At 34.7% G+C, this 23,812-nt stretch overlaps 1 protein-coding gene across 18 annotated transcripts in view; it reads left to right on the top strand.

The window, feature by feature from the left end:
- RPS6KA3 (ribosomal protein S6 kinase A3) overlaps positions 1 to 23,812 on the top strand; it is a 112,069-nt gene that overhangs the window by 55,270 nt on the left and 32,987 nt on the right. For all 18 annotated transcript variants that reach the window (XM_070256757.1, XM_070256762.1, XM_070256767.1 and 15 more), the window contains 8 exons: positions 2,481 to 2,597; positions 7,583 to 7,664; positions 15,156 to 15,236; positions 16,049 to 16,128; positions 16,724 to 16,830; positions 20,737 to 20,774; positions 20,977 to 21,119; positions 21,298 to 21,368. In XM_070256757.1, coding sequence (XP_070112858.1) covers positions 2,481 to 2,597; positions 7,583 to 7,664; positions 15,156 to 15,236; positions 16,049 to 16,128; positions 16,724 to 16,830; positions 20,737 to 20,774; positions 20,977 to 21,119; positions 21,298 to 21,368 — 719 coding nt within the window. The remainder of the gene's footprint in view (positions 1 to 2,480; positions 2,598 to 7,582; positions 7,665 to 15,155; positions 15,237 to 16,048; positions 16,129 to 16,723; positions 16,831 to 20,736; positions 20,775 to 20,976; positions 21,120 to 21,297; positions 21,369 to 23,812) is intronic.

Genomic DNA, 23,812 nt, shown 5'->3' with positions numbered 1-23,812 from the left:
GCCTCATGATTTAGGGGCATAAATGGCTATTAGATTCCAGTGAGGCTCTTGAGCAGATTAGTTTTTTCCGTAGGAAGCTAACCGGCGCATGCTGGAATCCGCTCCATGAAGTTGGCTGCATGAGTTCAAGTCTGTAATCTACTAGTCTTCAAAGTGTGATGTGACAGCACTTTAAGATACAGAAAGAGGAGAACCTCTTTGTAGTTTCATGTCCATGTAAAAATGTATGTCATTTAGTAGTACAAAAAGTACATGTATATAATTTATAAGCCAATAAGTATGCAAATATTGGATATATGCTAAATTTTTATTTTTTACTGATAAAGATGTGCTACCAAAAGTTCAGAGACTGCTTCTCTAATCAATTTAACTAACTGACCTAAGAGATACAGACCAGTTACAAAGACCAGGGGAATAAGTCTGTATGTTCCCATTTTTGATCTTAGACAGGGAACCACCAGGAGCCTCTGACAGTCTGTGTGGTGTAATGGTAAGAGCCTTGTTTTAGAAGTCATCAGAAGTCAGAACACCTGGAATTGAGCCCTAAATCTGCCACTTACTGGCTTGTGATCTTTACTTAATCTCCTCAAACTTCAGACTGTAGAGTATTCAAACCATTTTGCCTTTAAAAGATCTGTCAAATTTCTAGTGGTAAATGGAGGAGTCCATAGAGAATTCTGAAATGTTTTTGCTTGCTCTGGGGTATACTTCACTCTATGTTATCATCAGCCCTCTCTAATATTGATAAGTAGTTGAAGATTTGTTGTGAAGCATGAATATAAGATAAAAGGTGAGAAAGCACCTAACCCAGGCTTGATACATGGTAGGTACTTAATAAATATTTGCAGAGTTTTAATCTAAATCCTACTTAATCAATCCCACATATACATGGTTCTTTGAAAGTTTTTTTTAAAAAAGAATTTGGTAATTTGCTTCTGGCCTTTCCTAATGTAGCTATGAAGGGCTATCACTCTCAAGCCCTGGAAACGTCTCGTTTGGAGAGAAGGAGTGCCCAGGAAGGGGGTAGAATCTTAGAGTCAGCTAATGCTTGATTCTACCCTAGTGCCTACTGCACACAATTGTTGTGAGAATTAAAGGAGATAGTGCATGTAAAATTACAAAATAAAGGACTAAACTATCTTAGAGGGTTGTTTTATTTTTGTTGCCAAAATTCCAAGAGAGTCCAAAATGATTAAACTGCCTCAGTAGTAAGACAATCTACAAACTATAGCCTCCGTTTTACGGAGTGAAATGGTGGGCCTGGATTTCTTTTTTGTGCTCTTACAGAAACTTTTTTTCTTTTACTACTCATTTTTGAAGGCTACCATGTTAGGATTCCCTGGTATATCTTTCTGAGAAATCTTTGTAATTCCCTGTATTGCCAGCATTCTGTTAGTGTCTCCGAAAATGTTAATTGGGCTCAAACATTTATATGGAATACAATGGTAGTAAAAATAATGAATTATTTATGTTTATATAATACATTTAGATTCTACTAATAGTCCTTATGCTCTAGAAAAAAATATAGCATTATAAGCCAAAAAAAAAGAAAGAAAGAAAAGAGTCTTTGACAGGCTTATGTTTTCTGGTTTTACTGGGTTTTGTTTTATTGTTGTAGTTTTTGGCTGTAACATATAGTACATGTCTTGATTAAATAAGGTGTACTTAATCTGCTGATCTCAGGATGAATAAGTAATTGAAATTCTATGTATATTTACATATATTTTCAACCTTTCTCTCTCTTCTAACACTTTCCCTCAGATATACTAAAGTGTCCACTATCTTTAAAACTCCTCTTAACCCCAAGACCTTCCACAGTTCCATCATGCGAGATAGTCTTTTTTTTCCTGTGTCTAATCCTCCATCCAAATGTTGGATCTTTTTTGATTTTGTGTTTTAGGGTTATTCCTTTCTTCCCTCTCAGATCTCAGGTAGTCCTGGAAACAGAAAGTAACTTAGATATTTCAAACACAATAAACTTCAGCATACTAATTCAAACAGCCTTGCCGAGGGTAGAAATCTCCACGTTTACCCTGGAATATCTTTCAACCCCTCTCCCCAATAAACAGGGCTTTTTTATGTATAGCATTGGTTCTACCTAATACAACCACATCTCAGAGCACAGCAGATTACTCTGATCTATTTTCAGACTTCTTTACACCCTCTGCTCTCACCCATGAAACTGTTTATTCTATGTATCTCCAGTAGGAAGAATAAAGACTTGGAAATACTCAGTGGTAATCTTATGTAGAGGTTAAGTTGGCCTACATGGTAGGCTGGTATTATTCTGTCTCTGACATTTAACTTGAAAGTGTATTTACTTGGCATGTGTTTTCTGTTTATTTGGTGGGTCAGTAAAGGTGATTTGTGCATGTTAATTTGAGGATTTCTAATATGATACGCTAAATTTATATTGCTTGATTTATAGCTGGAGAAAGTAACTCTGACTCTGTTTTCTCCCCTTCTATTTGCATCAACAGGAAGAAGGCAGTATCAAAGAAATTGCAATCACACATCATGTAAAGGAAGGACACGAAAAGGCAGATCCTTCCCAATTTGAACTTTTAAAAGTATTAGGGCAGGGATCATTTGGAAAGGTAGGTCGTGAGTGTGTGCTTTTTAAAAAGTTGTTTTTTGGAATTCATGTGTATTTCATAGAGATGAGGAACAAAAATATTTTATGAAATACTACTGATCTCCCTACAAGCAGTGTTTTCTGTGTTTTTACATTTCTCACTAAGTGTGGGAAAATGAATAAAGTCACTCAAAAGTACGTTGGAAACTCTCGTAAATTGGCAATATTCACTTCATATTCATTTTATCTTCAAGACCATATGACCTTTCTAATTGCACTTCCTGAATCACAAAAAGTAAAAATCACAAAATATTCCCTTGATACACTGACCTCTTTTTGAGTCTTCATGTAGAATTGGAAGGTGATCTTGCAATACATTATAGCAGTGCATCCCAGTCTTGCCTCGAGTATCCCTAATTCCAGAAGGAAGTGAATGGGTGCTCCCAAGGAACTAGGGTGGGGGGTTACCACTACAAGTATGGGGTTTGGGGGACTTACAGCTTGTCTTTAAAATGAATGCAAAGGTTTCATGCTATTCAATGATATCTGTGTTTTTGTTTTTTGTTTTTTGTGTGTGTGTGAGTGTGAGGATGTTTGGCCCTGAGCTAACATCTGTTGCCAATCTTCCTCTTTTTTTGCTTGAGGAAGATTGTTGCTGAACTAATATCTGTGCCAATATTTCTCTATTTTGTATGTGGGATGCCACCACAGCGTGGCTTGATGAGCAGTGTGTAGGTCCATGCCTGGGATCCAAACCCTCGAACCCCAGGCCGCCAAAGCAGAGCGCGCAAACTTAACCACTACACCACTGGGCCAGCCCCTCCATGTTTGTTTTTAATATCAAAAAATATTTCCCAAAGGCACCAACTAAACATTGCTCCAGAAGATGCAACATCTTTATGATTTTCCTTTGAGTATTCCTTGTCCCTCTGCTCTACACCTCTGGAGCCCATCCTGTACTCCATTTTGAGAAGTACAGCATTATCGTTACTACTACTAGATCTGTCTAGTTCATTTCTCAGCAAGAGGAAGGTTCTAAGATTGCCTTCAACTTTCACATTTCAGTGCTTCCTTACCACCTCTCTGTAAGGAAACATTTGAAGATATCATGCTTTGCAAGCTTCAAAACAACATCAGTTGAGCTTTCTCGTGTATTTTAATAGGACTATTTAGCAGTTCTTGGCTAACACACGTAATTTGTTACAGCTGTTAACCTCTTTCAAACCAAAGTGATGCTTCTAATCCAAATGTAGATTAAGTAGCCAGCAGAACGTGACAGCTTCAAATTTGGGCTCTAGGTCAGCCAGACTTCAATTTTCTTTTTCTTCTGCTTACTTGCTGTGTGTGCTTGAGCAAGTTACTTAAGCTCTTGGAGCCCCATTTTCTTCTTCTAGCCAGTCATTAAGTATTGAAATTCCTCAAAGTTCCATTCTAGGCTACCTTCTCCTCGCTCTATACTCTCTACTAATTATTTTCTCTATGCCCACTATCTTAATTACAACCCCCATACTGCTGACATAACAGATTTATATCTCCAATATAGATCGCACCTCCAAACTCTGAACTCTGTGTGCAGCTGTTTATTTTTTTCTCTTCACATATCTCAAAGGCAGTTTAAACTCAACATGTATAAGACCAAACTCATGATTTTCCCCTACCTCCTAAACCTGTCCTGTTTCATTTTTCTCTGTCACTGTGAATGGCATCCAGTTAAGCAAGCCAGAGACTTGGGAGGCATTCTTGACATATCCTTCTAGTCCCCACCCCACTCCCCCCACCAATCTGATCTGTCAGCAAGTTCTGTTGATTTAGTGAAGACTTTTCAAATGTGCCCATTCTCTCCTCTTCCATTGCCACTCCTCCAGGCTAGCCACTAACATTTCTCCCTGGCCTATTGAAAGAGGCTGTAACGGGAGCTTCCCAAAGTTATTCTTGCCTCAAGCCATTATTTACATGACAGCCAAGAGGAGCTAATCTTATACTCTACCCCCTTAACCCTTTAGTAGCTCCCTTTGCTTTTGGAATAAAGTCAAATTCTTAAGGTGGCCAAGGAGCCCCCTCAGTCTGGCCCCTAACTACCTCAGCAACATCGCTTTATATACTTGTCACTACCTGTATTCTGGCCACATTGGCCTTCTTTTTTAGTCCTTAAGCACCAGGCTCCATCCTACTAGAAAGCCTTTGCACATGCAGTTCCCTCTGCCTAAAACACTCCACCCCACCCCCTACCCCTTCCTCATCTGGTTTGTTCCTCTCGTGCCTATGATCTCAAAGAAGTCCTCCTCGCCATCCTGACTAGGTCATATTCCTCTATTTTACCCTCTCAGAACGTTATTATACCTCATCTTCACAGCACTCACCACAATTGCAGGTTTTCGATTATGTAACTGTTTATTGGCCGTCTCTCCCACTAGACTATATGTTCCATGAGTGCAAGGGCCATGCCTTGTACCATGTCTCAGCATTGAACCGGTAGCACAGTACCTAGCATCTAATTCTGGAGAGAATTAATGAATAAATAATGGTCCTGACCTCATAGGGTAATAGTGAGCATTAAATGATATAAGGCCAAGCACATAATATCTGCCATGAAATTGTATTATCATGTAATGTATTATGGATAAACCCAAGTAGATGGGTTTATTTTTATACATTGGATTTTCAAGGAGCACAGTATTTAGTTTCCAGGAGTTAACATGCTTCTCCCTTTATTTCTTTAAAAGTAACTTAAATACTTTACTATAAATAGCAAACATTAAAAATAGGGCGTCTCCTTTCTTACTCATCCTAAAAAGCCAGTCTAAGCCAAGGAAACAGGGATGACCTGTCAGAGCCTAGAATAACTTCATGGGGGAGTTCGAAAGGTCAGAAACGCTCTGATGGGGGAAGATCCAATGGCATCTGGGACTGCTGCTGCTCCTGTTATGCTTGACTGGTGACCAGCCAGAGGGAGCAGATTAAGAGCACCCTGAGCAGGAGCACAGAACTGGGTGGCTGGCCCCATTCTTGTCGCAATACCTCTACTGTGACGCTAGGCAAATTATTTAAGCTCTCTAAGCCCTAGCTTGGGCAGCTGTAAAATAGGCATTGCTTAGTAGGCCTGCCTCACAAAATTATCGTGATGTTTTACAAATGCTTGTGAAGGTCCTTTGCAGACTAAGTAGTGCTGGAAAGTGTTAAGAAGGTGCTTTCAAAGAAGGGTGAAGAAAGTTTGAAATCTACAAGGAGAATTTTTCTTGTATAATGGCACAAAGAAGCTTGATTAGGGAATCTTAAGAATGAATAAATATCAGATAAATCCTGATTATCTTTACCTAATTAGAATTTGTTTCTAATTATTAATTATTTCAAAAATATTAATAACCTTTAACATTTGAACATCATTCCACCTTAGGAACCACCCTGATTAAGAATGCTTTTCTCGGGGCTGGCCCCATGGCCGAGTGGTTGAGTTCTCGCACTTGGCTTTGGAGGCCCGGGATTTCACCACTTCGGATCCTGGCGTGGACATGGCACCACTCGTCAGGCCATGCTGAGGCAGCGTCCCACATGCCACAACTGGAAGAACCCACAACTAAAAATGCACAACTATGTACCGGGGGGCTTTGGGGAGAAAAGGAAAAATAAAATCTAAAAAAAAAAAAAAAAGAATGCTTTTCTCTCCCTAGGTTGGCTCACTGCTAACTGGCTGAAGGGAACTAAAGGGTGGGGCATGGTGAAGGGGGGTGAGGGGCATGATTTGGGGGAGAGGAACATACCCTACATCAGGGTTTCTGAGCAAGTTACAGTGCTCTTCACTTGAGGTCATTGCCCATCGCCTTTAGCACGGTTTCTCTAACTGAGGAACTCTGCCTTGCCCTAGAATCAGTTGAATGAATCATTTTTTTATTTTGTGCTAAGCCTGGCATGCTAATGCTGATAATTGAGAATTGACCTTAAAGTTAATTCTTGATTGTAATTGTATGTCTTCTTCCCATCTGTGGCAGCTCAATAACACTGCTAGGAAATAATGGGTAGGAGAAAAAGAGTTGAAATTCAGGTCCATTTAGCAGGTCTGTTTAAAGGTTTGATGGAAAAGATCATGAAACTGATGGTCAAAATGAATAGAAGGGATTTATTGATAGTTTTGTATTAGCTATGTTATATAACATGACCGTGAATTATTTAGAGCAGGGTTTATTCGTTTTGCTTAAGTCTCACACTACATTTTGAAAGCAGCTGAAAGTATTCGGAAAATCAAGATGCTCAGTGACATACCTGGGAATTGTGTTCTTAATGTTTAGGTATGTGTGATAATTTGATTTTTAAAAGGTAGGGAGGTAGGGTTCCAACTTAAGTCACATTAAATATTTCTGAATAGGCTTCTTCGATGTAAGTGTTTTGAATTGTTCTGCCCAGCAGTCAGAAATTTTTTTTTTCCTTTTTCTCCCCAAAGGCCCCCGGTACATAGTTGTATATTTTTAGTTTTGGGTCCCTCTAGTTGTGGCATGTGGGACGCCACCTCAGCATGACTTGCTGAGCGGTGCCATGTCCTCGCCCAGGATCCAAACCGGTGAAACCCTGGGCCCCCGAAGCGGAGCGCGAGAACTTAACCACTTGGCCACGGGGCTGGCCCCCAGCAGTGAGAAATTTATGTGCAGTTTTCGTATATAGAAAAGACCATTTATCAATGAATAATTGTATCAACAGAAAATTGTGGTCAAGCAGACTCCTGTATAAATGGAATCAGAAGAATGTTTGTTATGCTTTAAACATGTTAGGCTTTTCTCTAGTTGCGACATAGTTTAAAGTTTTTTGTTTCTGTCTTGTGTGTTACCTACTCTATAGGAATTGGCAAACAACAAAAAGAAAGAAAAAATTTATAATTGATACATTATAAGCAAAATAGTTGATCTAGGAGGTATCAGAATCTTTCTAATAATAAACTATATTATAGTAGGGTCTTATTTTAACAATGGCATAGTTTGTGATACTTCATAAAACTTATTTTCTCTTATTTAAATACAGGTTTTCTTAGTCAAAAAAATCTCAGGCTCTGATGCTAGACAGCTTTATGCCATGAAAGTATTGAAGAAGGCCACATTGAAAGGTAAGTGCTGCTGCTATTTGTAATGTTCGTGTCGTATAAACAAACTGAAAAGTCTCAAAAGATCTCATGTGACTCCTAGGCCAGTTACTTACATTCTGAATCTGTTCCTGTTACTGTCTTCAAATTTAGCCTTTCTTTTAGTGAATTTCTCCTACTGAGCTAGGAATCATATGACTAGTGAGAATGGGAGTGGCCATGTTATAAAAGAAGTATTATACAGTCATCTGGAGCTTTAGGCAAGTGGAAGTTTAGAAGATTAAAATTGGGTTTGAGTCATCTTCAAATTAATATAATTATTTTAATGTTTTGAAAACTTACTGATTGACTGGATGCAAAATAGCTTTTATTCTAAGGACTTTATCATCTTGACTTCTGGTTTCCAAATAAGTTTTTATTCCAAGCCTCTGATTTTGAAAAATCTAATGTAGGACTTGGCTCTTACAGGTAAACAGTCATTTAGAAGAAATTGTACATAGATTTTAAAATACCTAAATCTTCCTTTTATTTAGTAGTACTAGTTATTTTACCACATAACCTCTAGTTGTTTTATGTATTGATTCCTAGCATCATTTTTTCCTCTTCAATTTACCTGTAATTTCTAAAGCTTTTGAAATATCCTGGATGGAATATTTTTGATGATCGTTTATTATTTCTGATGTTACTCTTCCCAGTTAGTCGCCCACCATGGGTATTTTCATCATTCCAAGAAATTTCACCTTCCTCTATAAACACCATCCTGTGCTTTGTTCTCTTGCTCCCTTCCTGAATGTATTTTCTTTCCTATCCAGTCTCTACCTCCTTGCACATTACTTACTTGATTCTTGCTAGGACCAGGGAATTAAATTATATCCTCAGTGCTCTACTTTATATCACTACTTTATAACTTTATACTCATGAATCCCATGTTATAAAACCTCATAGATGGAACTTACATAAGACAGTTTGTTCGCATAGGCAACAAAAATAGTTTGTTTTCATATATTTAACAGGATTTGTATTGTGCATACTATATGTAAACTATGAAGCTCTGAGAAACCTAAAAGATAGCAGGAAAGGAAATAAATGCTGAATTGCTTTTAGAGAAGGACAACTGTTGTTAAGAATCTCAATATTCCTCTAGCCATCCAATTACCTCCATATCCTCAAGATTCCAGTTTCATTTTCCTTGAAATATTCAGAATTTCATTTGAAAAGCATACGCCTCAAAGACTATTCTAAAAAAGAAGACTAATGAGAGAGGAACAAGCTCTATCAGGTTTAAGGCTTATTTAAAGCAGTAAGAATTCAGTGTGTTATTGGGAGAATAGTATAAACATATAAATCAGTGGAACAAAACAGTGCAAATTATTATATATTAAATTTTAATGTATTACAAAAATATTGAGTACTTGCTGTGCAAAGCAGGTAATATAGTTCAATGAGAAATTAAATAATGATTTCATAAATTTTGTTTGAAATACTCCTGAGCAACCTGGAAAAAAATTAGTCTTCTCTTAAACCCAAGCCATGATAAACAGCAATCTAACTGAATTTTACAACTTAACACATCTAGGAATGTTGCGAATCACATCTTGTAAAGAGATATTGAGCATATTACAAAGAAATTGACAAAATAAAAAATTTTAGCCTTTTATACAATGAAAAATAGTATAAATAGAAAATCAGAAAGTTATTTTCCTCAAATATTACAGAATATTAGTATAAGGAGTTGATTAAAGGGTTCGTACTGGCCAAATCTAGGACAATTTGAACATTACAATATTATGTAATGATAGTGATAGATTACAACCCATGAATAAAATAAGAATCCTTGAGTTAATCCATAAATTAATTAATGGGGAACAAAGGAAAGCTCTCCCTTACAGTAGAATTCCAACTAATAAATGCAAAAAGAATGATTGAGTTAGGAGTTGCTAAGAAATAACATTACAACCTCTACCTAAAGGATTTCAGAATAATTTTGTACTAGGGGTTAAAAGAAATAATCTTTGGGAAACTGTTCTGTTTTGCTGATAAATAAATGCATATAAAATAATGAGTTATTTCATGTGATGGTAATATAAATTGGAAAGCAGTTTTGCAATAAGTACAAAGAGCCATTATTGCTGCTAAATTAACCTGAGGAAATAATCTCAAAGAAGGAGTTCATGTGCTTGAAAATTCTCATTAGAACATTATTTATAATATCAAGAATTTAGAAATCACATAAATATTGAAAAATAGAGGGATGTTTAGAAAATTATGATATACCATTTAATAGGGTGTTATTTAAATGAAATATTTAAAATATCAGAAAAATGAACTCAATGAAAATATGTAAATGAACAATTATGACAAATTTGGCTACCACAAGTGTGTAAAATTATATAGATATAAACTATAGAAGAGACTACAGAAAAGTGAAAATATTTGATGTATTGGAATTGTAGGCTGCTAGATAATTCTTAATGTGGTCTTAAATTTAATTTTTATTTTTATCAAATTATATGTGTATAGTCTTATAAAATAGCAGTGCTTTACCTACCCTCCTCCCTATCCCAGTTCTTGACCCCCAGAGACAATGACTTTCATCCCTTTAGCTGCTGCTTCTACCATTTACCTCCACATTCCATACTCTTATGTTGCAATACTTTTATTATTTTCATTTGGAGACATAATCTATTGATTTCCTAACATGGAAGATTAGGATTTACTTCTCTTATACTACCCCCACACGCGATTTTCCTTTTTATGTCCTCCCAGTAATGTTTTCGTTATTACAGCTTTATAAAAATTGTTCCTAGCTGAGCCAAATAGTATACTGGAGTCACATTTCCTTCACATCTTTGCTGTGTTAGATCTCCTTTCCTAAATTCTTCGTCTACCTTTTTCTCAGTTTACTTTCTAGTTTTGGTGCAACACATCTTCTAGTAGCTACCTCAGAAGGAGCAAATGGATGGTAACTTTTTTGTGACTTTACATGTCTAAAAATGCCTTTATTCTACCCCCTCACTTAATTTATAATTTGGCTAGGCATAAAATTCTAGGTCAGAAATAATTTTCCCTCAGATATTTGAAGGCGTTGTTCCCATTGTCTTCCAGTTTCCTGTGTTCCAATTATGAAGTTTATTGCCATTCTGATTCCCAGTCCTTTGTGTGTAAGCTGCTTTTCCTCTTTGGAAGTCTATAGAATCTAGTCTTTATCTCTGGTGTTCTGAAATTTGTATAGTGGTATTTCTTTAGTATTGGTTTTTAAAATTCATTATACCAGATTTGGAGTGGTCTCTTTCAATCTAGAAACTCATTTCTTCAGTTTTGGGAAAGTAGTTTGTCATTTCTTCTCCATTTTGTAACTGCTACTCTGTGAATATGTTGGACCTCCTGGATTGTTCCTTAATTTTTATTTTTTCCCTCCTATTTTCTATTTTTGTCTTTTTTTTCTATTTTCTAGGAAATTTTATCAACTATCTTCCAACTCTTCTATTGACCTTTTTGTTTCTACCATCATTTTTAATTTCCTGGATTTTCCTTGTTCTCTAATTATTCCATTTTTTTAAAGCTTTTTATTATGGAAAGTGTCAAACATTTACAGAAAGAAACAGAATATAGAGAACCTCCATATACCAGTCTCTCTGCTTCAACAAGTCTCAACCCATAATCAGTCTCTTTTCATCTATGTTCTCACCTTCCCCTCTTTTGATATTTTTAAGCAAATTCTAGACATTGTATAATTTCTTCCATAAATATTTTAGTGTGTATCTCTAAAAGATAAAGACTCTTAAAAGAAATAGTACAAGTCTTTCATTATACATAAAAAATTAATATACAGGGGCTGGCCCCATGGCCAAGTGGTTAAAAAATTCCACACACTCCACTTCGGTGGCCCGGGTTCATGGGTTTGGATCACAGCCACAGACCTGCTCCACTCATCAGCCATGCTGCGGAGGCATCTCGTATACAAAAGAGCGGAACACTGGCACAGATGTTAGCTCCGGGCTGATCTTCTTCAAGCTAAAAAAAGAAGATCAGCAACAGATGTTAGCTCATGGTGAATCCTTGTCACCAAAAAAAAAGAATTAATATACAGATATTTAATCAGTGTTCAATTTTCCACTTGTCCCTGTTGTTATAGTTCATTTTTCCTTTTGCAATTTGTTTGAATTGGGATCCATATAAGGTCTATATTTAGCAATTGGTTGATATCTCTTTAGTCTTTTAATCCATGAGCTCTGTCTCCATTTCTTTCTTTTTCTTTGTGGTTTATTTGTTGAAGATTCTGGTTCCTTCCTCCCTACCCCTTTTAAAGCTGCTTGTTTCATGGGTGCCATATGGTCTTTGCTCTCTCAGTAGATATAAATTACAAGGTTGATTTTTGTTTTAAGTTTTCTTCTGTTGTTGGTATTGTCTCTTCCCCTTTATTCCTTTTTTTCTGTTGATTTTGATAGCTGTTTTTCACGTTTAGAGCCTTTCCTCAAATGTGTGGGGATCCTTTGCTATCTTTTCCTTGCTTAAGAGCAAGGTACCAAAAAACTAATTGGAAAGAGTCCTATGGCAAAAATTTGCTTATTGCTCATTGACTTCCTTCCCTTAGGCTTAGATTTTAGCTTTCTCTGATCTGCTCTGTAAGTTACCACTTACTCATCTCTGCTTCCTCACCTGTTCTTTGTCCTTGTAAGTTTATGCATAATTTTTTCCATCATTGTAATTTCAATGGAGTTTTGGAAGAAAATAGAAAGTAAAACATCCATGTTTAACCAGAAGTCTCTTTCCATTTTAAAGATCCTATTAATACAACAAATGGAGTCAAATAGAAGTCAGTAGCGTTAGGTTAAGTTTATGGGGATTTTTGTCCTAATAAAGTAGTCTGCGGGCTTAGAAGGTTTTGTAAACCATTGCTTAAAAAGGCATCTTAATACATAATCCTGGAAACATAAACAGCATTTCTTCTTTTTCACTCTGATGTTCAAGTCAAGGAAGGTTTAAAATCTAATAACTACTATATAAGAAAAATTATTTCAGAGGAATGTAGTTGCTTTGCCAGCATGAGTCAGTATTAACAAATTCTATTTTAGGATTTAGAGTTTAACCAATATAAAACATACCTTCTTCTGAACCAGTGTATCCTAATCAAAATTCCTGATTGTAGAATGATTTACATTTGTCACAAGGTATTTACATAAGTAAAAGAAAGCAGATTAGAATTATCATAATTCTACCTCAGACAAAATGAAGAAATTGCTCAGTGAGTGACTCTCACTGCTTATTTTCAACTAAACAAGGTCTCATCAGTGTTACATATGAGGAAATTATCTTACAAGATAATCAGAAAGGAAATCATTGTGTTCTAGCCTCTCATTTTATAGAAAAGGGAGCAGGAAGTCCCTGAGCAGTGAAAGGATTTGACCAAGGTAACTCATCTAATTATTAGCGTAGCCACTAAACTATAGCTCTTGACTCCTAAATAATTCTTATTTTCATTGTGGTAGAATAATAGAAGAGGGATATGCAGTAAATATAGTGATGGATATTTTTGGTGCTTACTGAGCAGAGGAGTGATTTTAAATGATAAGCTTTGTAGACATTGTATAATTATTGAAAAAGGTAAAAATTTGGAATCCAGCTTTAAAGTAATAGGAACCTAATCCAAGATTGTATAGGTAGCAGTGGAAAAAGAGTGGATTTGGCCTAGACTGGAACAGAATTATCAGCAGGCCTAGGTGATGAACTTCATTCATATAAATAATAGAAAGGGCCTGTTGGATATAAGACACCAGAGTTGTAGTGATAGGACAAGATAATGAAATCAGAGACTGATACTGAATTTGGTACACCAGCTAGACAAGTCAGTTAAAAAGACAGAGCTGCATAAATATCAGGAGCCATCAATTCCTATTCCTGGTTTGCCCATTTTCAGTCACTGGCACCAAAATCTCCCAGTTGGAGGTGGAAAACTGGTAAAATGGGAAACATACAATTTTTTTTAGCTGCTTTGTTTATTTTTCCCAGAGGTCTTATTTCTGTATTTTAAATATCTCTGGTCACCTTCAATTGTAGAGAAAACCAACTCATCTTTCCCTCTGTCGCTACCCTCCCTCCCAGAAAGGACTCTTTTTCCCATTCTTTCTATTTAATCTTTGGCACAACCATTCAGTCACTCTGGCCTGAAAAATAGAAGTCATCTATTATCTATCCTTTATGCAATAGAAAAAAAAATAAAAACTTTAATGATCATTTCACCACTGAAATCCATTGAGATACCAACACAATCAGAGTACTTACCAGAATGTATTCTAATCATTTATTTACCTGTCTGTCATTCCCGCCAGATTATGAGCTTCTTGAAGATTATTTTATTTTTATTTGTATCTCACAGTGCATGACACATAGGATTTGCTCAGGAAATGTTTGCTTGGTAAAAGAGAGCTTTGCCTACAGGGTCAAATGTAAATTTATACTGACATTCCAAATTGTCAAGAATCTGGATCCTCCCTACTTCACCTCCCCAGTTTCCACATTGATTTGGTTCCTTCCTGTTCATCATACATGCCTACATATCCTTGCTTGGACTGGTGTTCCATATCTGGACTTTTCTTCTCCAGGCCTGATCCTTCCCACTCATCTGAATTCCACTCTAAATGTCCCTAACCCCATACCTCTTCCCTCTGGCCTTACCATGCATGTAAAACTGATCTTTCTCTTCTCTGAATTCCTGTACTACTTATTGCTAGTAATAAATCATTTTATCCATTTATCATATTCGTGATGCTATAGCTACCATTTAATTAAATATCTCTTACATACCAGGCTCTGGGATGTGCAACCTTATCTCAGATGGTCACACAGTCCCCAAAGGTACAGTGGTGTTACCCCATTTTATAGATGAGAAGTAACTGAGGCTCAGAGATTCTAAATAAGTAACTTGCTCAAGATTACACAGATGTGAATCCAGATCTTTCTTACTCCAAAAAGCCTTTGCCCTTTCAGCTGCCCCGTGGTATTTCCTCTCCCACTTCCCTCTCCCTCAAAATAGACCTTTTTTGTTGTATCCATCTTTTACTTTATCTGCCACATTTTATAAATGCTTAATGAATATTTGTTGAATTGAGTTAATAGAGGTGGTAGGGGTATTGAAACCTATTCCATTTTTTTGTTTTAACATTTCATTGGTATGCCTTGTTTTTAAAAAGTTATTTTTTTGGCCATTTTTAATAACTTTAATTAAAATACTTGTAAATTTGATGTTAAAGCCAATATCCAATATGTTCTCTGTATTTTCTTTAGCTTAAAGCACAGATTTTATAAATATATACAGTTTCTTGTTATAATTTAGTAAAAAATATAGTTATTAATTTTGAAAATTCAAGAGTAATAGTTTTATTTATATGTATAGTTTTATTTATATGCTTATATGTATAAGCAAAATTTTATTTAAAATAGGCACCAAAGAGATTTTGTTTTAAAGATTGTCTCTGAAAACTATTGCAATGTAGCCAAATGTGCAATATTTTATAGTTCGAGACCGTGTTCGGACAAAAATGGAGCGTGATATCTTGGTAGAAGTTAATCATCCTTTTATTGTCAAGTTGCATTATGGTAAGTTATGTACCACCTCATCTCTTCACCTCATTCCCCACTCCCTGTGTGCATTCAGATATATATAAGTATTTATTTGTGTATATTTATATGTGTTTAGCAGACACATACAGTAAAGTCATGGAAATTAAACCGTTACTCCTTAGACAAACTTTAGAAGCTTTTATTGCATTTAGCTTATACTTCTTTTAAGCAGTATAGTTTCTGAGCGGTAGCCAGAGGAACAGGTAATAATAATCAGCTTTTTACTATAATAATTAATAATAGTGTACCAGCATTTTATAGTCCATTTCTGTTAGCCCAACTTATAAAGCAAGAAAGATCCCTAATGTCAATGTCCTTAAACTTTTATTGCCTTTCTTTTCCCCGAAGGCATATATGCTTTTTCTCAGTGGGTAAAGGTGTGGTGATTCTTATTATGTATAACTAAAGCTTAACCAATCCACATTTTTTCTCTAGTTAAGTGACGTGGTTTTTGTATTTTTGTTTTATGGTTAAGTAAGTCTTTTTCTGTTAGGGATTTTTCTTATTGATCACATGTTTTAGAACTACTGTATTCCTGAAAGACTGTTGCCTGAAGAAAATCTAACAAATGTTCTGGTGCTTCCATAATAAGAAACATTGTATTTAATATTTCTATGTGGAAACTAAGAGAAATCAGTGGTTATCTTCTAAATAAAAATCAATTTAGATCTATGACATAATCATTAATTTGCTAAAAATAATATTAATTTGTAAATGAGTTGACCTAATGTAAGCTTAAAACAATAAACTGTGATGGATTAAACGGAAATTTTCATTTCTTCATTCAGCTTTTCAAACTGAAGGGAAGTTGTATCTTATTTTGGATTTTCTCAGGGGAGGAGATTTGTTTACACGCTTATCCAAAGAGGTATATAATTAATCTCTATTTTTAATCTATTTATACACATCCTGTTTCAACTAAAGCTTTGTTATATTTCAATATTATGCTTATTGTATTTTCTCTACTGGCATTAGATTCTTACATTGAAGAATCAGACCCAAAAAGAGTTCTTTTCCTGCCTTTTGAGTTTATTCTGAAAGTAGGACTTGATAAACTATCTTTGTCTTTTGTCCTGCTTCTTTTGGTTATAGTTTTTTCAGAAGCTTAATATATCAATAAGATATCCTTAAACAATTAGTAGTGGAAATTCAGCATGCATTTTAAAGATCACTTTTCATTTCTAAGATTTTGTGAGGCAACAATGGCACAAACTGAATATAGTTGTTACCTAACTAAATGTAAAATTATTTTCCCCACAGTGCATATTTAGCATTTAGTAAGTGATTAGTTCACTAGTTGGTTCATTTTTGCAAATTCCTTTCATAAGTAGATTGTGGCTAAACCTACGTGTAGTTAGCATATTTATAATTTTTTGAATATTTAAGCTCTAGGGTAGAACTTTAAATAAAAATCATAGACACAAAAAGAAAATAAAAACAGAAAAATTATTATTTTATTTTAGGTGATGTTCACAGAAGAAGATGTCAAATTCTACTTGGCTGAACTTGCACTTGCTTTAGACCATCTACATAGCCTGGGAATAATCTATAGAGACTTAAAACCAGAAAAGTAAGGAATCTTGCTACTAAGTTGAATACAATGTAATATAATTATTTAGGAGGTAATAAAAATAAAATTACTTCATAGAACTACCATGAGCATTGCATGAGAGTGCTTGTGCTTCACATTTCTGCTAATACTGTGTATTCTCATACTTTTTAAATACCTGTTCATCAAAATCTCTGTTAATGTTATCTTGCTTTCGTTTGCATTCTTTGATTTTTAATGAGGTTGAAATCTATATTCATATGTTTATTGGCAATTTGTATTTTTGTGTGATTTTTCTGTTTATGACCTTTGCTCATTTTTCTTTGAAATGTTCTTATTTCCCATTGATTTGTAAGAGATTGTCACAAAATTAAAAATTTAATCATTTGACATATATTGCAAATACATTTTTCTAGTTTATCTTTTAATTTTAACTTTATTTATGTTATTTTAACCTACACAAGTATTTTTTTCTTAGTCGGACCTACCAATCTTTTCTTTTGTGATTTCTTCCATGACTTTTATTCTTAGAAAGGTTTCCAATCCCCTGATCAGATATTTTTCTTCTAATTTTCGGGTTCCTTTCATTACTTTTAACTTCATCTAGAAATTTTTTGGCATGAGGGATGGCATAATTTATTAAATAGAGCTAATTTTCTCTAAATACCATTTATTGAATATTTTCTTCTCCACATGATTTCATATTTTAAGTGTGAGTTGAGCAAATTTCCCATTGCTTTTATAGTAGCAGTTATCAAGAATCTAATATTATTTAAATTGTACACACTTCTGTGTTTTAATTTGTTAGTGTTTACTATCTACCACTTTGAATAAGAAAGGGTTTTTGCCCTTTTTTAAGGATATAAACAAGAGCCTACTCAGCTGCAAAACAGAACAAAATCATTCCATTTGGAATAACATGGATGGACCTTGAGGGAATTATGTTAAGTGAAATAAGCCAGCTAGAGAAGGATAATCTGTGTATGACTCCACTCATATGAGGAATTTAAAAATGTGGACTAAGAACAGTTTAGTGGCTACCAGGGGAAAGGTGGGGTGGGGGGTGGGCACAAAGGGTGAAGTGGTGCACCTACAACACGAATGACAAACATTAATGTACAACTGAAATTTCACAAGATTGTAACCTATCATTAACTCAATAAAAAAAAGTTTTTTAAACAGCTTTATTGAGATGTAATTCACATACTATACTGTCTATCCTTTAAAGTGTACAATTCAGTGATTTTTAGTATACTCACAGATATGTTGTACAACCATCATCTTTATCAAGAATTTGGATATGACTTACATTAAAATGTTATAGGAAAATTTTATATTATAGATTACAGCAGGAAACAGAGGAAATGCTCCTTTGGAATCTTGTTAAGTGATTGTTTAGAAATTGTTATACTTCCACATTTTACATTTGTTTTCCATATATTTTGTTTTTAAATAAATTTCATATGGTTCGGTTTTTATTCCCCAGATAATTGCTGAGTTTTTCTCATCATTTTCCCAATTTCTAACTATCATGACATAAAATATAATTCCTGGTGAGAATAAATATTCAAGCATATAGTCCTTAGAAGGAAAAAATTACTACAAACATAAGATTAAACATTCATAATAAAAATATGTTAGTGTTTTATATCATTTAACTGAATGTATTTATTGTAGACCATTGTATTGGCATTGGTCATAAGATTATATATAAAGCATGGGCCCTGTCTCAAAGGTCAAATAAGATCAAATGTAGGTAAGATTACTTATAGTGAGATCTTTCACGTAGATGTCTATGATGCTGTTAAATTGAAATAACGTTTAATTGGTAAGTGATCCAAGTAAATACCATCATATAGAGACTTACAGAAACTTAAATTTTTAGGCCAATTGTTTTATGCACTCTAAGGGGTTTTCCAGATTCTTTTAAACTAGAACTCTGTTATAATAAGTATGGCTAAAAATAATTAGTAGTAGTTGAAAGGGAACTTTGCTTATTGAAAGTAATACAGATGACTTTTTCTTTCAAAGATAAAGGATAAGCATGGTTATCTTAAAATTACGTTTGCTATAGAAGGCATAAGTAATGCCATTGTAGCCGTGTTTTCTTTTTTCCTCAAAATTACCAAGAATGACTTAAGGTTTGTTTTGTTTTGTTTTTAGAACTGTCTTTCACATGTTTATTAGACAGAAGGGAGAATGATTTCCACCATACGTAATAATTCCCTTTATATTCCCTAAATCTGTTGGTCTGCTTCTTAATCAAGCGGTCTGCTTCTTAATCAAGCATAATCAAGATGAGTATTTTTTTCATAACCAGTCCCTTGTTATGAAAGAGACTTGAAAAATAGGTCCCTACTGAATTACCCTCAGTGGTAAACTTTATTGTAATCATAGTTGAATTGATGACATAGGAAGGTTCATAGCATTTTTGACATAGTAAAATTTTATCATAACAAAACTTGGCTTGTACTTTTTTTAGTTAGAGTTGAAAGAAGTGCCTATATTATGGAATAGCTTTGAATATAAGAGAAGCAGATGATTACTTGACCTTTCAAGTCAGTATACTAAAATACCTATCCAGAAATACAATTACTGGCTTACAACTTAGTACTTAGCCCTTTCCATAACTCCTTAATCAATGACATTACTCTCCACTCAAGTATCTGCTAAAGCCAGAAACCTGAGTGTCTTCATTTGTTGTTCTTCATCGTGACCCGTATTTAAGAGCTCACTAAATACCTTTTATTTTTCCCTATAAATTGTTTCCTAAAATTGCAGATCTGATTATTTCTACCCTCTATGCATGTAAAACTTTTCTGGTCTTCAGTGCCCTTGAGAAGCAGCCCAAACTATTTGGAATGCCTTATTGCCCTTTGTAGACTGGCCCCATTTATTCAACATACATTTCTTATTTTTCTGTGCTCTTCCAGGCACTGAGCTACAAGATGAATAAGGTCAAACACTCTAGGAGCTCACAGTTTACTGAGAGAGAGAGAAAACACTGGAGAATGTATACAGTGAAGGGATGGGTCAATGAAAAACAAGGAGTGTGAGCAAGGTTTGTTGACGAGAAGAGGATTGTGTAGTTTGTGTCAGAAAGAAAGCTAGGAAAGGGGCCAACCCAGTGGCATAGTGGTTAAGTTCACGTGCTCTGCTTTGGTGGCCCAGGGTTCACAGGTTCAGATCCTGGGCACGGACGTAGCACCGTTCATCAAGCCATGATGTGGCAGCATCCCACATAAAATAGAGGAAGATTGGCGCAGATGTTGTGAGCTCAGTGCCAATCTTCTCCACACACACACACACACACACACACATCCTACAACCATTTGCAGTCACTAAATAGAGTCTTAGTTCAGTCCCCCTAAATGGTCACATCTTCAAGTTGGACTGAAAGTTGAGCCTTCTCTCTGTGGCCTGCTTGGGTATGTGCAGGTCTGTATGAAGCCTGTGTCAGGGAGGGAGCATATCTGGCTTCTGAAAAAAAAAAAGAAAGAAAGAATGATTTAGTCAGATGCCTTAAGAATGACCAAGAGAATCACAACTCTAACACATTTGACTTAAATATGTAGACCATCTGTCTGTTGTGCAAGCACTAGAGAGTTTAGTTAGCCCACCTCTGCAGACAGGCATTAGAAAGAGCAACTTAGAAGAGTATGGGTTTTAGTTCTTTTCTTCATAGTTTTCAAATGCCCCTGGCTCGTTAATACAAGTTTATAAGGCTTTGCCTTTGGGATTTGTTATATATGTGTGTCCAAAAAATAATTTTTTTCCTCTTTTACCTTTGCCTTCTTATTCACAGTCTAAAACAATATTTTAGAATGAATGTGGTGATCTGATGCTTAACAAAGTAATTTCAGTTTTTAGCTTCTATAAATCTCTACTTAGTGTTTGAAAAGATTTTCTGACTTTGTTTTCTTTCAGCATACTTCTTGATGAAGAAGGTCACATCAAGTTAACAGGTAAAAATCCTCATTTTATTAAAATATTCTCTCCTATGCTATATAATTTCCTTTAAGGTTGATCATGGTACAAATATTGAGTAACGATTGTGTTAAAAACTTAGATTATAATTTTTTATTAATTAACTATTGGAACTCAAAGTTTAAATTTTGTGTGCAAATTATTGTAGGATATTTATGAATTCGATATTTATTTTGGCAGATTTTGGCCTAAGTAAAGAGTCTATTGACCATGAGAAGAAGGCATATTCTTTTTGTGGAACTGTGGAATATATGGCTCCAGAGGTAGTTAATCGTCGAGGTCATACTCAGAGTGCAGACTGGTGGTCTTTTGGTGTATTAATGGTAAGGTTTGGGGCATTTTTTTGAGAAGTTCAGTAATGAATATTGTAGAAATACAAATCACTTGTTTTATTATATAGCAATTTTAGATGATTTGGTTGTAATTAAAATGATGCTTTTTTACCTTCTGGCCTTAAGATTTTATACTTATTGACTAATACCTCTGGTTGCCTTTTTGCAGTTTGAGATGCTCACTGGTACACTACCTTTCCAAGGAAAAGATCGAAAGGAAACAATGACTATGATTCTTAAGTAAGTAGTCCCTAGTGGATATGTTTTGATGAGATTTTTTTAAAAATCTTCAAACTAAAAAATGAGATTTTAGACCGTTGGCTATAGTACAAGAAGTAACTAAGAAATTCATTGATACAACATCAATATTATGTGGTTTAAATACGAACAAACCCCATAGATTTAGAGTATTCATATTCATCTTAATGGTGAAATATTGAAAGCTTTACCTTTGAGATTTGGAATATGACAAGGATGCCCGTTATTCCACTTCTCTTCGCATTGTCATGGAGGTACTAGCAAGTACAGTAAGGCAAGTAAAAGAAGTAAAGTTTAAGGTTTAAAAAGAAGAAATAAAATTGTCATTATTTAAATAACATGAATATGTCCATAAAAAATCCATATCTTCATATAAATTCTTGGACTTAATAAGAGTTTAGCAAAGTTGCTGGATAAAAGGTCAATAAATAAAATCTATTTCATGTCTGTGTATTAGCAAAAGAAAATGGAATTTTTGAAAAAGACACTGTTTACAATAGTATAAAAGATATCAAATGCCTAAGGATAAACCTAGCAAAAGTTATTCAAGAACTCTATGCAGAAAACTAGAAAATTTTATTTAAAGAAATTTAAAAAGATCATAATAACCTGGAAGGTTGTATTCTATTCACATTATGACAGACCCAGTTTTATAAAGATGTGGGTTCTCTAGATCAACGTTATTGAATAAAATATAGTGTGAGCCACATATGTAATTTTAAACTTTTTAGTAGCAACATTAAAAAAGTTTAAAAAACACCCACAAAATTAATTGTAATATATTTTATTTAACCAAATATATCCAAGATGTTATCATTTCAACATGTATTCAAAAATAAAAAGTGATTAATGAGATATACATTATTTTTTTCATGCTTATTTGAAAGTCACTGTGCATTTTACACTTAGAATTTGGGCTAGCCACATTTCAAGTGCTCAGTGCCTGTATGTGGCTAGTGCCTGCCATATTGGACAGCATAACTATAGTTTCAGTGCAAATCAAATTTAAATCCTAACAAGTTTTTTCTGTGGAGCTTGATAAACTTATTCCAGTATGATAATATAAAGGACCAAGAATAGCTGAAACACTCCTGAAGAAGATCAGGATAGGAAGACTTGCTTTACCAAGTATCAAGTCTTACTATAACTGTAATTAGGACAATATGGCATTGAAACAAGTATAGAAAGTAGACTTGTGCAATAGAATAGCAAGCCCAGCAACAGACCTATACATCTATGGACACTTGATTTACAGCCGTTGGATATTGCAAAGCAGTAGGGAAAGAACAGCCTTTTTTAAAAAAATCCTGCTGGAAAAGTTGGTATTCACGTAGAAAAAGATAAAACAATCTCGACCTCACACCGTACACAAAAATCATTTCCAAGTATATTACAAATAAATATATATATATCTTTTTACATATATATGTAAAAAGGCAAAAAAAGATTCTAGAAGAGAATATAGGAGAATGTCTTCATGACCTTGGGGTAGGAAAAGTAGTCTTCGGACACAAAAAGCACTAGCCATAAGGAAAAGATTGATAAATTATTACTGCATTAAAATGAATAACTTAGGCTCTTCAAAAGATGCCATTAAGAGAGAGTAGAAGAAATCTGTGACACATAACCAACAAAGGGCTTTTATCCAGAATATATCAAGAACTCCAGTCAATAAGAAAAAAGTGTGATAGAAACATGAGTAGGAGATGTAGGGACTTCACAAAAGAGGATATTCAATGGCCAATAAACTTATAAAAAGATGCTCACCCTCATTAATCAGAAAATGCAAATTAAAACCACAATAAGCTACAACTGCATACCCACCAGAACGGCTAAGAGTAAAAAGACTGACAATATGAAGTGCTTGACAGGATGTGGAGTAGTGGCAACTTTCATACATAGCTGGAAGGAATATAATTATTCATATAACCACTTTAGAAAGCAGTTTTTGGCTTTATCTTCTAAAGTCAAATATATGTATACCCTCATCCATTAATGCCACTCCTAGGCACGCACCAAGTTTATATGCATCAAGGTACTTGCACATCAAGAAACAAGTACAAAGATGTTCATAGCAGCATTATTTCTAATAGCCAAAAAGTGGAAACGGTATCATTAATATTAGAATGGATTAGTAAATTATGGTATATTTATACAATGAATGAATACCCAGGAGTTGACAAACTATCTGTAAATATTTTAGGCTTTGCAGGCCACACAAGTCTCTGTCACATATTCTTATTGTTTATTGTTCATTTCCAACACTTAAAAAAATGTAAAAACCATCCTTAGCTTGAAAGCCATACAAAAACAGGCTGAGGCCTTTGGCCCATCGGTGTAGTGTGCCGTACAGCAAAGAAGATGAACAAACCACAGTGATATGCAACAGCTTGGGTAAATCTCACAAGAATGTTGAGCAAAAGCAG

Source organism: Equus caballus, chromosome X (assembly GCF_041296265.1).
Source record: "Equus caballus isolate H_3958 breed thoroughbred chromosome X, TB-T2T, whole genome shotgun sequence".
Lineage (NCBI taxonomy): Eukaryota > Metazoa > Chordata > Mammalia > Perissodactyla > Equidae > Equus > Equus caballus.
This window is presented reverse-complemented; position numbering and strand designations above follow the sequence as displayed.